At 36.7% G+C, this 17,343-nt stretch overlaps 1 protein-coding gene across 18 annotated transcripts in view; it reads right to left on the reverse strand.

Annotated features, from left to right (window-relative positions):
- Positions 1–17,343, reverse strand: part of LOC108703993 (zinc finger MIZ domain-containing protein 1) — a 316,532-nt gene that overhangs the window by 47,045 nt on the left and 252,144 nt on the right. For 15 of the 18 annotated variants that reach the window (XM_041568968.1, XM_018240327.2, XM_041568972.1 and 12 more), the window contains 7 exons: positions 17,073–17,187; positions 15,948–16,165; positions 13,629–13,827; positions 11,889–12,170; positions 11,137–11,319; positions 5,340–5,514; positions 2,002–2,188 (listed from right to left, as the gene is read on the reverse strand). In XM_041568968.1, coding sequence (XP_041424902.1) covers positions 2,002–2,188; positions 5,340–5,514; positions 11,137–11,319; positions 11,889–12,170; positions 13,629–13,827; positions 15,948–16,165; positions 17,073–17,187 — 1,359 coding nt within the window. The remainder of the gene's footprint in view (positions 1–2,001; positions 2,189–5,339; positions 5,515–11,136; positions 11,320–11,888; positions 12,171–13,628; positions 13,828–15,947; positions 16,166–17,072; positions 17,188–17,343) is intronic. The other 3 variants (XM_041568977.1, XM_041568973.1, XM_041568974.1) reach the window with 3 other exon arrangements.

A 17,343-nucleotide genomic window follows, 5' to 3' on the forward strand; every position in this document is an offset into this window, starting at 1 on the left:
CACCTTTTATCGCGAGTGCTGGCATCCCCTCAAAAGTGTTTATATATATATATCTCTATATAAAAAACAAGGGAAAGTTGTGCTCATTCAACTCTTGTAGTTGACTATATATATCTCATATATCTCATATATATATATATATATATATATATATATATACAATATCAAAACAGGGGGGTTGTGGGAGCACTCTAAAGGCTTTAAAGTATATATATAAGTATAATAAATGCTATTGCATATGTACCCAAAACAGGGGTTATTTTGTTACAAAGTTATGATCATAAAATTGATAAGCCACCATACCACGTCAAGGTAAACCCCGAATGGCGGTCCCTAACTTGTTTTATATTTTATGTGCATTTTAGCATTACCTGTAATCAATGTCCGTTGAACGCTGTTTTTTCACTGAGGGCTAAATCCTCCCCAGCCAGCAATCAGGCTTTTAAAGGAGAGATATTCCCAAAAGAAACGCCCAATTTTAAAAGCATAGGATCACCACTAGTTTAAAGGGGGGGTATGGGGTGCTACAACCACTGAAGCTATGCCACAGCTCCTGGCTAAATATACAATATCAAAACAGGGGGGTTGTGGGAGCACTCTAAAGGCTTTAAAGTATATATATAAGTATAATAAATGCTATTGCATATGTACCCAAAACAGGGGTTATTTTGTTACAAAGTTATGATCATAAAATTGATAAGCCACCATACCACGTCAAGGTAAACCCCGAATGGCAGTCCCTAACTTGTTTTATATTTTATGTGCATTTTAGCATTACCTGTAATCAATGTCCGTTGAACGCTGTTTTTTCACTGAGTTTGTTTTGGGAATATCTCTCCTTTAAAAGCCTGATAGCTGGCTGGGGAGGATTTAGCCCTTAGTGAAAAAACAGCGTTCAATGGACATTGATTACAGGTAATGCTAAAATGCACATAAAATATAAAACAAGTTAGGGACCGCCATTCGGGGTTTACCTTGACGTGGTATGGTGGCTTATCAATTTTATGATCATAACTTTGTAACAAAATAACCCCTGTTTGGGTACATATGCAATAGCATTTATTATACTTATATATATATATACTTTAAAGCCTTTAGAGTGCTCCCACAACCCCCCTGTTTTGATATATATATATAGATATATATATATATATATATATATATATATATATAGATATATATATAGATATATATATATAGATATAGATATATATATATAGATATATATATAGATATATATATATATAGATATAGATATAGATATATATATATATAGATATAGATATATATATATATAGATATATATATATATAGATATATAGATAGATAGTCAATGTGTTTTCTCCGCACTCCAAAAAGTGGCAAATAACCCAGGTGCTACCCGTAATAAAGTAGATAAATGTATAGATGTAGATGGGTGCACACCAGGAACGTTTAAGACAAGGTTACTTTAAAAATTAAACATACTTTACTGAAATACTTAAAAACAGGCCAACGTTTCGGTCTCCTTCTCAGATTATCAAGACCCCAAGTAATTTTTTAAAGCAACCTTGTCTTAAACGTTCCTGGTGTGCACCCATCTACATCTATATATTTATATAGATATATATATATATATATATATATTCTATTGCTTCATTATACATTTTACTTTGAAAGCAGCTAGTAAGTTGCAGGCAAAACTTGGTCCCTTTATAAAATGTATAATGAAGCAATAGAATTCTTAATGAATCGGATGAAAATTGAGCATAGGACTGGCCAGATATGGGATGACTTTGACGTAGTTGGCCAGCTTAAATATATTGCAATATATGAACAAACAATCCCTGTTTTGTTTAAAGGGTAAGGCATTTTTCAGTAGCAGTATGCACAAAATGTCTCTGTCTTAAATATATTGATAATAGGTTGAGTGCAGACGACTCTTGTATTTATCTATATGTATTTTGTGGTCACAGCCTCATTGCCTCACAGCCTCATATATATATATTAGACAGCACCTACCTCCACATTAGAGTCTGATGTACAGTTGGCCGTAGATGAAACACATGGTTGCTGACTGCCAGATTATGCTCTAGCCGGAAGGGCTCAAGCACCACGCCATCTCTGACTGGGAAGGTAAGGCGTAGCTCATCTGTGTGGCTGGCTGAGATCGAAGAAGGAGAGAAAGCGTGAACTTTCCCTTTAACATCTGCAGTGCAACAATGTGAAAAGTGATCAACTAAAAGCAGTAATTATATAGCATAATATGATGAAATAGAGGGACTTGTGGGGGCCATCCAGGCAGGACTGTATCCACAGGCCAACTTTCAGGCTATATAAATGATATCTGACCAAGTCATCGCCAGAAACCAGGCCCCATAAATGGCTTATCATACAATAAAATGTTTAAATGATTTTTAGTAGACTTAAATTATGGAGATCCAAATTAAGGATAACAGGTCCCATACCTGTAAATGAAACATCAGTCTAAAAAGGTAGCAGTGTGAAATCTCCAACTCATCTGAATAAATATATTCTAGCCAGGAAACACTGGTTATTTTAAGGAAAAACATATAAATACAATATATATTAAAGGGGATGTAAGGGCAAAAAAATAAAATCCCATTTTTACTTTCTTTAATGAAAAATAAATCTATCTCCAATATACTTTAATTAAAAAAATTCTACATTTTTTATAAGAAACCTGACTGTATGCAGTGAAATTCTCCCTTCATTTACTTGCTCTGACTGCTACAGATAGGAAACTTCACCCCTAAATGCTCTGCAGGGAAAGAATCATACTATCAATCAGCAAGGGGGAGGGACTTCCCAGAATTTGAACAGCTTTGTTTGTTTCCCTGTAGCCGGCGACCATGTAGAGATTCATATCTGCAGCAGTCAGAGCAAGTAAATGAAGGATGGATTTCATTGCATACTGTCAGGTTTCTTATAAAAACTGCACCAATTTTTTAATTGAAGTATATTGGGGATAGGTTTCTTTTTCAGTAAATAGAGTAAAAATTGTTTTTTTATTTTTGCCTTTACGTCCTCTTTACTTTCCAAATCCAGCTGCAGGGACAAAGATCATGGAGCCAGATTTAAACATTTGGATGATTTTATTTTTTTTTGGAGCCACTGGTTCTGGAGAGTTGGAGAAATTTTGTAATAAAGAGACACGCTACACGGAAGTTTGTGACCAGGAGACAAAAATGGTGAATAATCAACTGCTGTTGGTAATGGCTATTCCACACTGGTCATGTGGTATATTACGAAAAATCCTTGAGGCACACTTACAGCCCACCAGGCATCATGGATCCACGAGACAGGTTTGTAGGTTAAAATTCAAATTTATTTAGATAATTCGATAAAATCATTTCACGAAAGTATCTTCGTTTGAGCAGGCAGGGGAGCGTAAGGCTTGATGCGTTTTGTGACTATGCTGGTCACTTCCTCAGTCTGAAAAAGTGACCAGCAGAGTCACAAAATGCGTCAAGCCTTGCGCTCCCCTGCCTGCTCAAACGAAGATACTTTCATGTAATGATTTTATCGAATTATCTAAATAAATTTGGATTTTAACCTACAAACCTGTCTCGTGGATCCTGCTGCACGGTGGGCTGTAAGTGTGCCTCAAGTGTGTACTAAACAGTACAAAAACTATAAAATCCATATTAGTTTACATGACAACACAGGACCCAGTGTAGTCTGCATATTCTGATTATTAATCAGTCTTGCCGTATCTGCTTCTATGGCAGATTTTATTTGATTTGTGCTGTTTTGATAATTTATGACAATCCCTAACCTGCAGCCCAGACCACACTGAGCATGTGCATGGTCTTAGTCTTGCAAAGATGTTTCACAAAGTTACAAGATGGTAACCCCCTGTGGCCAACTTTGAAAGCATAAATAATTTGTTTAATTAGGCTTCTGGTGCAGTAAGTTCATGTTTAAAGGGAATCTGTCGTCATTTTAAACTTTTTTTTTTTTGCATTTTTATAAAAAACACACATCCATAAACACTGTCTGGCAAATAAAATGTTAATCCACAAATCCATGCATAAGTTATTTTAGTTTGTATTTTGTCATGGGGGCTTCCATTTCTGCTCATTACACATTCACCCTGTGCTGCTCTAACAGCAGGCACAGCATTACCTGTGTGCTTGGAGGCAACCACTCTGTAATGAAAAGCCAGGTCGCACTACAACATGAGAATCCAGCTGTACACTCCCCCTCCCCTCTCTGCCCATGCGTGTGATGTTTGGAGGAGAGCGGTCACATGGTTTGCAGGGAAGCAATTACTTTCACTTTCCTACGTTCTGCCTGCTCTACAGCTGCACTAGCAGCCCCTCCTCCCACAGACACTATCAAAGCTCCTGCCGTTCTGTAAGTTTGTTCTCTGCATTCCTTTGGAGGGGGGAACTTTCTCTCCTTGCTGCCTTCCTAGTTTGTTTTACTGGTTACTAGATGTGGTAAAGGAGCTGTGAGTCCCCTCTGCTATCCACCTCACACAGACCTTGCTCCTTTCCTGCCTGCAATACTTCTTTTTTCATTAACTACTTACTGCCTCCTTTCTCCTGAACTATTTTAACCCTTCCTAGACTTCCTCCTAAGTTTTCCTGGTTTTCAAGTATGTCCTCCTTATTTTATCATTTTTTTTTTATTTTTTTTTTGAAACGTAAGTGGGGGCAGTGATCACAGGACTATCTTATTTCAGTCCTTCTGAAGTGGTGTCAGTGAGAGCTTATCTTGATACCTGCCTATTGTTCAATTGACAGGCTCAGCAGACAAGGCCCCATTTACATTACAACAGCTTGTAGGAGGGAGGGGTAATGACATCACTCCAACTTGCAGTGCAGCAGTAAAGTGTGACTGAAGTTTATCAGAGCACAAGTCACATGACCTGAGGGCAGCTGGGAAATGTCAAAATGTCTAGCCCCATAGCAAATTTTAAAATTAGATATAAAAAAATCCATTTCTTGTTTTGAAAAACGGATTTCAATGCAGGATTCTGCTGTAGTAGCACTATTAACTGATACATTTTGTAAAAAACATGTTTTTCCATGACAGTATCCCTTTAAGTTTAGTGTACAAAATACAGCATTTCTAGCATTATTTTATTTTAGACTTTAGTTCCCTTTTAATTGTTTAAATTCTGTTTGAGACTGTGGCAAGACAGTTTAAACATAAAAAAAATTGCTGCCAGCAATCCACAAACATCACTCGACTTACTTTCAGGGTATGCTAAAAACAAAAACATACAAAAACCCCCAATAGTCTATCATTGTAATGTGTGCTCCAGGCCTCTTTTGCAGAAATGCTAATAGTATCCCCTAATTAAATAACGTTGATCATCAGCTTCTTACTTGGAGGTTGAGGTAACGTGTTTAAGTTAGGTTTAATGTCCGGAGGAAACGGAGGCTTGACATCTTGACTGGGAGACAGATAAGGAGGAATATTGCTCCCAGGAGTTATAGGGGGAGTGGGGTTCCCTGGGACTGGAGAAAGGGGATAGTTTCCAACCGGTCCTGGTCTTGAGGGCTGCAGGATAAAAAAAAAAAACATCTTTTAATACCTTGACATTTATACCTTATTGTGCATTTTGCCCTGTATTTCATGCAAACGTGGTCACCTTTAAGTTACAGTTTGTTGACTATAAATATTATCATGTACTCAAGTATTTAAACCATGTCAATATCAAATAAACCTCCTACAAACCTAGATTCTTAATAACCGACATTGTAGCAGAGATATTTTCTAGACTCATCAACCTTTGTGCACGATCATGTTCATTAGCAGATACTGAAGTGGAACAAGGTTGTTAAGATGAAGGTCTAATGTCCTAATGCTCTTATTCGATGTCATGGAATGTTTCTCAAGTTCATTGTCAGGTTTTTATTATGTTGTTGCTTACTTTTTTTTGCATGTTAAACTACCTCAAGACAATTCTTCTTGCATTGTGCAAGACATTGTATTGCCCTCAACATTACCCAGGGTACCACAGATGTATTTTACATGACATTGATTTTATTATGACCTGCATCACAAGCATTTGCACATTGAGGAACAGATGCACTAGATGAAAAATACTTGAACAGGACTGGACTAGAACAAGGATACAACCTACAAGTGGAATGCCAGGTTACATAAAAAAAAAGTACTATACACGGAAAATGTAGTTATGATATGCACCCACCAGTTGTTGTTCATGTGTTTACCATGTGAACCTATGTGTTCCATAATATGTCACAACACATGTTCATTAATCTTGTTTTTCCCTGAAAACCTGTACCAACAGGGCCAAACAACAAAGCTGAACATAGAAACATTAAAAAATGCTTTGTTCCGCATTAGTAATTATGCCTGTGCAAACAGACCCACAGAGAATAATGAGCTAAATGACTGTGGAGTACACAATATAACTGAAAATGGATTGATAACCATCCAAAATCCTAGAATATTTATTTCAAAAATCAAAAATGTTACTAAAAGTTTGCCTTGACCTTTAATAAAACATCTGCTTAGTGTGTGTAACCACTTTCTAAAACAGTGGTAATGAGGGATACTAAACACTACCTAAAACAACAATCTAAGGCTAAACAGAAGCACTCTACAAACAGTGAACACTACTTCCCTCTTATGAGCTTTGATTTGGCCTTTTTCTGCTTCCATACAGTAAAGTTGAAATCAGAACATTAAATTAATTTAGCATGGTAGTATATATAATGGCCTAGAAATATACACTATTGCTTTTGCAGCAGAATCCATTTCATCACAGGCATACATAAAAATAGAAAGCGGCCCCACTAAACCAATACAAAACAAGCTGCATTTGTATATGTATATATATTTGAAACGTGTGGATCGTCTGCACTACCTACTACCTACTATATGAACATATAGGGACATATATATTACACTGTGTAAAAAAATGAAAATACAGTGTACAAAGCTGTGTAAAATAAATGGTGAATTTATCAAGGTGTGTGTAATTTTATGCTTTGTGATTGCCAGATTTGCTGCCATTATTTTACCTTGCTTCTGGCGGAAGTCACTCTTAGAAAAAACGTGAAACTTTTAGGCCATTTTTTACGCAATGAAGTGTGGCGATGTGTAGTATATTATCCTGTTTTTTTACACAGATAAAACGCTTTGTTACTTTAGAACATATATGTTTCTATGTGAGCACCTAATTTGTCCTATCTTGGGAATATTGTTTCCGCTATCTATTTCTACTGCTATGTCCGCTATGTATGTACAGGTATGGGACCTGTTATCCAGAATGCTCGGGACCTGGGGTTTTCAGGATAATGGATCTTTCCGTAATTTGGGTCTTCATGCCTTAAAGAGATACTGACACCTGAAATTAAACTTTTTTTTACATCTATTATAATATTGGCTTTGCAAGCTACTTCTAACTTTGCCATAAAGTATTCGCATGATGTTTTTACATTACCTGTCTGATCCCCCATGTTCCTGTATGAGGGGGCTGCCATATTTGTGCAGCAGGAGTCCGTTAGCATTAGAAACTGTAACTAACAGGCTGAGATGGGACAGTCAGGTTGGCAAAGTCAGAGTGTCAGGCTTAGGAACTTCAACTAACAATTATATACAAAAACAAACCTCTCAGCAAAAAATGATCAACATGACCTATAGGTAACATTTAATGTACATTCATATGCTAAAATTCATTTTTTAGTGTCAGTATCACTTTAAAGGGGTTGTTCACCTTCACACAACTAGTTGGTTTCAGATAGATCACCAGAAATAACGACTTTTTCCAATGACTTTCTATTTTCTATGTTTGACGGTTTTTCTAATATTGAAGTGTAAATTGTCATTTCTCTCCTTCTGAAGCAGCTCTGGGAGGGGGGGTCGCCGATCCTGTATACTGTTCTAAATGGATACATTTAGTTGATACATTTCTTATCTTTGTCCCTGCTGAGCAGAATCTCTGGGTTTCATTACAGGCAGCTGTTAGACTTGATACAATTGTTGCTAATACTCCAGAGATGCTGCTGAGAAATGGATCAACTCAATGTTGCAAAATTGTAACAGTTCAGAGTCTGCACCTGAATTACTGAGCTGACAGACTCAAACACCACAGACACAAACATTCAACTTTACACTTAGATTTTGGAAAAAACTTAAAAAATAAATAATGGAAAGTATTTGAAAAAAGTCTCTATTTCTGGGGAACAATCTAAAAACAACTGAATTGAAAAAAGTGTTTGGAAGGTGAACAACCCCTTTAAGTCTACTAGAAATTAATTTAAACATTAAATAAACCCAATAGGCTGGTTTTGCTTCCACTAAGGATTAATGATATCTTATTTGGGATCAAGTACATGCTACTGTTTTATTATTACAGAGAAAAAGGAAATCATTTTTAAAAATTTGGATTATTTGGATAAAATGGAGTCTATGGGAGACAGTCATCCGTAATTCGGAGCTTTCTGGATATCGGGTTTCCGGATAAGGGATCCTATACCTGTATAATAATCTGTAGACAAGGGTGTGTTTACTTTGTTACGAGACAAACAATCTTTGCCTATTAATGGAGTAACCAAATAAGTAGATACAAAGTAACAGTGCACCCGCAAGTTAAGAAAATGTAACAAATAAATGTATCAATTGAGGAGTTGCAAAGAGAAGTACGTAGTATCCTTTGTATCTCTCCTGCAGCCCTCCAGTTAACTAGTTCAGGTGCCGTAGTGTTAAATAATTTAAAACTCAACTTTTATTAGTCCCACTAAAAACATTTTCGCCACAAAGACACATCATTGAGAATCCACTTCAATGAAGCTAGATCATATCCATAAAATAACATACAACTTAAAAACACATAAGTGGACAAGATTGGGGGAAAGAAGTGAGCTGATAACTTCTCAGCCACTATCTATGTAAATATATTTTTCAGTGGGGTGTATTTAGATTCCCCCTTTACTGTTGTAAATAACTGGGCCAATATCAAGACGCTCAGTATTAGCAATGGTCATTCCTAATTAGCTCCAGAAAGCCACAAACCGACAATTCTTAGTGGCTGGAATAGTTATTCCTTATTGCAGCCTCCTAGTAAGTTTAGCACCATCGACTGCGCTGCTTAGTACTTGGTTAGAATATTTTTTCTTAATCTGCCCACCCAGACCACCCTTCCATAGTTTCCCGGCGTGTGTCTGCCTAACTACGTAGGGAGCAGAAAAGAGCTAGTCCCCCTCTGTCCACCTATGCCTGGACAGGTGGACAGAAAAGTTATTTTGTCCATTAAACTGCTCTGGCTATTAAAAAAGATAATAATAATGAATTAAAAAACTGCAAACATAATATATTATTATGAGGTAAAGTCAAGACAAATCTGTGATATGATCAAATCTTTACAAATGTATTGTAACAAATAAAATCCATGCCTTTTAGTTGACTGTTTCATGTAAGCTTATGGCAAGTAGGCAATGCTGTGACATATCCACAGACATGCCCCATGGCTTGCTATAGTAAAACAAAACCTCAAAAATACCTGTGTGTTTAAAAAAAAAAGAAAATATACAGAATTGCTCCATTGGGGAAATACAGCAACTATCCATAACTATAAGCCTGAACCACATATACAATACAAATAAATAAATCACTTGAATGCAGGGGCACACACATTTTAAAAGGAAAAAAAAACAATACAGGTATAGGATCCATTATCTGAAAACCTGTTATCCAGAAAGCTTTGAATTACGGAAAGGCTGGCTCCCATAGACACCATTTTAATCAAATAATTAAAATTTTTGAAATCCATTTTATTTTTTTCTCTATTAAAAAAACAGTACATTGTACATGATCCCAACGAAGATATAATTGAGCCTAATTGGAGGCAAAACAATATTATTGGGTTTATTATTCTTTAGTATATTTAGGGCATGGTGATCCAAATTACAGAAAGTTCCAAGCATCCTGGATAACAGGTGCCATACATAAAAATCATAACAAATCCAATGTGCAATGTGTATAACCCTAAAATTTGAACTGAAGCTGTCAGGAAAAGGCATAGGTTCAATATATATGAATTAGTCATCTGATTCTAATGCTTGGTAGAATATCAATGAATCTACAAGAAAGAATCTATTTCACTGAAAATACATTACTGTCTCTTGTTACTGCTACCCTCAATTTAGGGTGCTGTACTCTTTGCATTTTTACAATTCTGTGGCTTTAAGCAACAAATTCATCAGACTTCCAGCTCATTGTGAGATATATTTTAGTTAATTGACCAAAATATTGTGCTACTAAAATAAGGCATTAAAGCCATCAATACGAGTCCTGGACCATTCAACATACTGCATCAAAACAGATACTGATGGGTTTATTACATACACACACAATAGCCCATTAGCACCCGCTAACAGAATCTGTAAGGCATAACCCAATTAATTCCAATAGAAAATACAAGTCTGGGAAAAAATCACTAGCAAGCTTGGGAAAGAAGTAGCACTTTTCTTCACTATGGTAAGCAGTTTAATTTTAGCAACCACAAGGGTCATGAAACAGTAATTAATAACGTTGTGATGTTATAAAGCATTCATTATTCCTTCTTAACTACTTCTGCTGTCTGGGCAATAGTTTAGAAAAGCTGAGGGCACAGTAATCTGAATTTACTTTATAAGAGCCAATCAGCCAGACAGCAGTAGAAGAAACTACATGTAAGTTATTATTGAAAACAGAACGACTGTAAGTGAAGAGAAGGGCAGTTTATTAGCCATTTTGAGGTGGGTATGTGTTCCAAATTCAGGTCATGTGACCAGTATGAGGCATAGGTATAACTTATACAGGTGCTGTATAAATTAAAGGCTATGACCAAACTGGACAAATTATTTACATTTCTTAAATGCATGCAAGACAGTGCTTAATTATTTTTGAGAGAAATGAGTATTACCATACAGTACATTGCTTTTAAATCAGTTTGAGTATACCATTTATGCCATCTCCTCAGCATCTCTATTTTTGTCAGTAAGGCGGACACAAGTAAGGAAGTAAAACACATCTGCTGCCAGATAACTTTTACCCCATTTACATGCCTACATGAAATTACCAAAAAAGAATAAAAGTCCTAATGTATACACTTAAAAAAAAAGCAAAGTTTGACATATCCACATTTTAATGCAATGCTAACGTGATTACCTTGTAATACTGCCCCATGTTGACACTGGGTGGGGGATATTGCCCTGTATTCTGCTGCCCAGTCAACCTCTGCCCTGGATAGTTGGGTGATGTCATAGGTCTGGCAGGACTAGGGCTAGGGTATTGTCCTGGCTGACTGGGGAACTGGCTGCTTGGTACATATTGCTGGCTTCCATAATTGGGCTGTTTAAAATATAACACAAAGTCATCTTGTAGGTCAAACAATTTGTTTAAACACACTGCCTAACCCTTACATAACAAAAACTTGCGTTAACAAGAACTGTGGAATACAGCCATTACAAATGGAGCAGTCTTCACTAACACCCTTCATTTTGCAGTGTAAAAAGGATGGAGCCCTGTGTATCATTTTACAATAAAGCCTGTACCATTAATCATCAATTTCAATAGTAGTAATTTTAAGAAACATACATTAACAGTACAGAATATGTTTGTATGAATGTACACCAATATGAATGCAATATGAAAATAGTAAAATGCAGTGGACTAATTACCTTTTTATAACTACTCTCAACTCTCATTAATCTGACTGTAATTTCACCTTCCCAGAAGTAAAAATCAGCATAGAAGGTTTACGTATATATATTTCTTTATAAACTAATAATCCATAGTTTAGTCCACTTGAACTGTAAATAATTACCTTAATAAACAGATGCAGTTAACCAACACTGCCTAATTTAAATCAGTATGAAAAACATTACATGGTTGCAATATATGACATTTCCTTTGCTCACCTCTCCTGGATAAGGCCTCTTTATACCCTGCATAGGCATTGACTGGGGCCTGGGGCCTGGGTAACTTTGCTGAGGCATTCTCTGGCCATGAGCACCAAAAGGGTTCATGCCAGGACGAGGCTGATTTATACCCATAGGTGGACCACTCATGTTGGAAGGTGCCATGTTTGGGCCCATGCCTGCTGGATTCATGCTTCCAGTCATGGCAGACCGTGGGCCAGGTTGATTCATAAACTGGCTGTTATAAGCCTGGGCCGGACCCATCTGGAAAGAGGAACACACCTTCAACAAAAGAAAGAGAAAAGATAAAATGCGACATGCGTGTCAGACAGAGAAGGACAGGGTGAACTCAGACAGTCCACTGGGGGGGGGGTCAGGAACAGTGCGAAAAAATGTCGCATTTTGGTACCCAAACAGTCCAGTTTTTATAGGCTACATCATATAACATACAATTAATCCAAGTTTTATGGGAAACATTCTGTCATGCAAAATATTGTACAACTAATGCTGAGAAAAGTGGATCTTATTTGCATTGCCTATAGAGTATATGTTGCAACACCTAATGGTGTTGTAAGGCTGCATATGCTACTCACCCCTTTAAGGTGCTGCAAACCGCTGTGTTCAACTTCGACCTAATAAATAGGGCTTGTATTGAAAATTCTGCCTGTAGTTTTTTTACATCTACATGTTGTTTGCTCCACTAAACAGCTCAGAATAGTGAAAATGAGACCATTTTAATTTTACACTTGATCCCCACCCTTTTTAGTTCTTCAGAGCAATTCTGAGAATAGGAAAACATTATTTCATCAGTAGTAGAAGTATTTAAGGTTAGTGACACACATGGTGGATTTTTTTGGCCTGCAAATAAATATAGGCCAAGAATACAGCCTTATGATCCTAAAAGAATTTTGATGTGCCTTAACCCATTGTAGCTGTAGCAAAAGAATCACGTGCACACCCGAGCCCTAAAGTGTACTGTCCACCTGGTGCACAGACCATGGGAAGACAGCACTTCGCCAATACTAACTGGAACAAACAAATAGGTACCGACACTCAAGGCAATTTCAAACAGGGGGCAAGCCCTTTGTGTGTTTATTAGCGTCACAACATTTCAGGGGCGTACCACCTCCATCAGGTGATGATCACTTAACGAAGGGGGGACACCACCGAAACATTGTGACGCTAATAAACATGCAAGAGGCTTGCCCCCTGTTTGAAATTGCCTTGAGTGCCGGTACCTATTTGTTTGTTCCTTAACCCATTGTGTTAGCCTGGATGCAATTTCCACACCAAAATCTGCTTTGGGCACAGGCACATCAAGAAGCCTTTTTGGAGCAGATTGGGACAGATTATTGGCCTGTGTTTATACACAGGCTGAGAATCTGCCATGTGTGACATTAGCCTAAAGTTGCTAAATAATGACTCCTCCTTATCTAAAATTCTATGGCAGCAGGGGAAAAAGAAGGGGCTCAATTACAGACAGCTAATTCTGACCATAAATACAAGTCTCAGAAGAAAGATAAAAAGGGTAACAATAAAATATTGATTGTTAAAAAAATAAATTACACATTTTCAATGTAATACTTAATAATAATTAATAATAATTGTTGGCTTAAGATGAATATAAGCAAATATTGCCCCTTTAAAATCATGTGTATCTGTTCATAAAAAAATGGAATCCAAATGACTTTGACAACAATCCTAAGCAAAATAAAAGAACAAATGGCAAATAAGACTTACCGGGCCATACTGGTTTATATCTTTATTCTGTGTTTCCTGCAATGCTGCCACTGTGGCAGTTGCAGTGGCGGTAGCAGTGGCAGCAGCAGCAGCAACTGCAGCAGCGGCTGCAGCAGCTGCTGGCTGTGTGAAGTCTGCAGGTTGACGAGTGTGAGGGGGAATACCCATTCCTGAAGGATTGTTAGGGCCACCTGGATAGCTACGGAGACAAAATTTTTTGTGGATATATGACCTGAGGCTTCATGATAACGCAAACACACAAATATCTCTCTTTCTCTCATTTCAAAATACTAAACTTCTTTGACAACCAATGAATAAAGCATTCTTCACCAAATGCATATATACAGTTAGGTCCATAAATATTTGGACAGAGACAACTTTTTTCTAATTTTGGTTCTGTACATTACCACAATGAATTTTAAATGAAACAACTAAGATTCAGTTGAACTGCAGACTTTCAGCTTTAATTCATTGGGTTGAACAAAAAGATTGCATATAAATGTGAGGAACTAAAGCCTTTTTTAACAATCACTTAAATTCATGGGTTTAAAAGCAACTGGACAATTGACTCAAAGGCTATTTCATAAGCAGGTGTGGGCAACTCGTTCGTTATGTCATTATCAATGAAGCAGATAAAAGCCCTGGAGTTGATTTGAGGGGGTGCTTGCATGTGGAAGATTTTGCTGTGAACAGACAACATGTGGTCAAAGGAGCTCTCCATTTAGGTGAAACAAACCATCCTTAAGCTGCAAAACCAGAAAAAAACACATCCGAGAAATTGCTACAATATTAGGATTGGCAAAATATACAGTTTGGTACATCCTGAGAAAGAAAGCACTGGTGAACACTGGTGAAATCGATATCCAAGTCTACCATAAAAATAAGACTGCATAAAAGTAAATACAGAGGGTGCACTACAAGGTGCAAGCCACTCATAAGCATCAAGAATAGAAAGGCTAGATTGGACTTTGCTAAACAACATCTAAAAAAGCCAGCACAGTTCTGGAAAAACATTCTTTGGGCAGAGGAAACCAAGATCAACCTCTACCAGAATGCTGACAAGAAAAAGTATGGAAAAGGCTTGGAACAGCTCATGATCCAAAGCATACCACATCATCTATAAAACATGGTGGAGGAAGTGTGATGGCTTGGGCTTGCATGGCTGCTAGCGATGAAGTTATACAGGACAGAAGCAGCCGAATGAATTCTGAGCTGTTCAGAGACACTGTCTGCTCAAATCCAGCTTAATGCCGTCAAACTGATTGGGAGGCGTTTCATAATACAGATGGACAATGACCCAAAATATACAGCCAAAGCAACTCAGGAGTTTATTAAAGCAAAGAATTTGAATGGCCAAGTCAGTCACCTGATCTGAACCCAATTGAGCATACATTTCACAACAGCACCAGAAAGTCGCTGCAGTAAATGCCTGGCAGAGCATTAAAAAGGAGGAAACCCAGAATCTGGTGATGTTCATGAGTTCAAGATGTCAGGCTGTCATTGCCAGCAAAGGGTTTTCAAACAAGTATTAGAAATTAACATTTTATTTTCAGTTTTTTAATTTGTCCAATTACTTTTGAGCACCTGAAATGAAGTGATTGTGTTAAAAAAAGGCTTTAGTTCCTCACATTTTTATGCAATCTTTTTGTTCAACCCACTGAATTAAAGCTGAAAGTCTCCACCTCAACTGCATCTTAGTTGTTTCATCTAAAATTCATTGTGGTAATGTACAGAACCAAAATTAGAAAAAAGTTGAGTGTCCAAATATTTATGGACCTATTTATGGACATATATATATATATATATATAATAGGCATAATAATTATTGAAAAATATAGCTTCATTACAAGCTCGAATATTTTGGGATTAACAAAAAAAAACACTTGAATTTTTCAATAATTATTATGCCTATATATATATACCTGAAGCTGCTAAAAGTCCAAATCCAAAAATGCTCCAGTTAAAACCTGTAGAGGTCAAGTAGAAGTCAATGGCAGAGGCCCCTTGAACCATTTGAAGATGTTTTTGCCTTCATGATTTTAGGTTTTTTTCGCCAATTACTCGATCAATTAGAGTTTCCCTCCCAACATTTGAGTTAGAAAAACCTCACAAACTCAACTTTTGATAATTAACCCCCTTAATGAATATAGAACCATTCTCAAAAAACATCTTATGCACGTTTTAACCTAAAACATAAGAAACCTTTTAATGTCAGGTGCAAAATTCTACTATAAGACTTAACAAAATAAGAAAGTATCTAAACTATAATTAATTACGGTCATCTAGAGGAGAAAGGAAAAACAATTTGTTGTATCTTACCTGCCACCAAACCCTCCTCCTCCTGGGTAATTGGGTCGTCCGTACATACTCTGCTGCATATAGGCTTGGCTAGAACCACCTTTTGAAGGAAACTGCTGCTGCTGTCCAGCAAACTGTGGAGAATTCATACCCGCACTATTGCTGTTCATGCCTGATGCCATGGGATTGCCTCCAGGATTCATTGGGTTATTTGCATTCACCATAGGGTTTCCCAAGACCTGGTAACAATAAGTAATACCATATTATAAGATTGACACCTAAGTGCCCTCCAAACCAGTAAGTACAAGGAACAAAAACAATCCTCAGAAGTTAGCAATTCTCTGCTTGTAATTGTAATGTAAGTTGTAGTATTAATTCTAACTTTTTTTTAATATTTTTTTAATATATGCCCATTTTATTTGTTGGTAAGATTAATAAAACCTTCGCTTTTGTTGGCAGAAATAAATAAGATAACAAGGTAATTAATAAAACAATGGACAACAACAAAACCAATTAAAACAATTCTAACTTTTTTAAAAAAAATCAAACCTGACATACAATTTGTATGAATTATTATGGCCACTGAATTCTGTGTGCATCAAATCTCCAATAAGAAAATCCCTATATAGCCCTATGTATTCCCTATAGCAGTGATACATTTTTTTTTACTGGATGTGCAGATGACAAAGCGTACCTTGTGCCAGAATGCAAACAACATCTGCAGAGATAACTGGTTGGATAACCATGTATGCTTATAAAATACATTATTAAAATGAGATTTTTAATAAAAATGTATAATGATGCATTAACCATATAAATTAGAATGAATTAAAAGATCCCACCTCAACCAATATTTCAGGGGGATAAATTATTTTGTCTCACAACAGAATCACCTTTATGCCCTGGGGGAATAATCCCACTTTTTTGTAGCATTTTTTATAAATGTATCCACAAAGGGCAACATTTATTACTGTATGATAATAAAATTGTCCTTACACTGAGTTTTGCAGTAGTATTCAGAGTGCATCTACCAGGGCATATAAACTAGATATTCATCAGAATAAAATATAAATGATAATAGGGTGCGCCTTGTTATTGTGTTTTTATTTTTTTGTGTTTTTTGTGCTGAACACTGAATTTACTTACCTGGCTCTGTGACGTGTTTGTTACTCCCCAAACAGTAGTGACCACAGACAGGGAACCGGGTGGCTGACTAGGGTTCTGTTGCCAAGGAACGGAGTCATAAGGGAAAGACCCATCGCTGCACAAGATAAAACAGTATTTAATAAGGGAAACATATATTTGGTAGTTAAGATAACTCCCAACGACCCTATAGAAAAGCTGAAAAATCTGAAAGTAATCAACATATGTTTTTGTTGCATCATTCATTAATGTCATTTCAATCTAGATAGCCTTC

Source organism: Xenopus laevis, chromosome 7L (assembly GCF_017654675.1).
Source record: "Xenopus laevis strain J_2021 chromosome 7L, Xenopus_laevis_v10.1, whole genome shotgun sequence".
Taxonomy (NCBI): Eukaryota; Metazoa; Chordata; class Amphibia; order Anura; family Pipidae; genus Xenopus; species Xenopus laevis.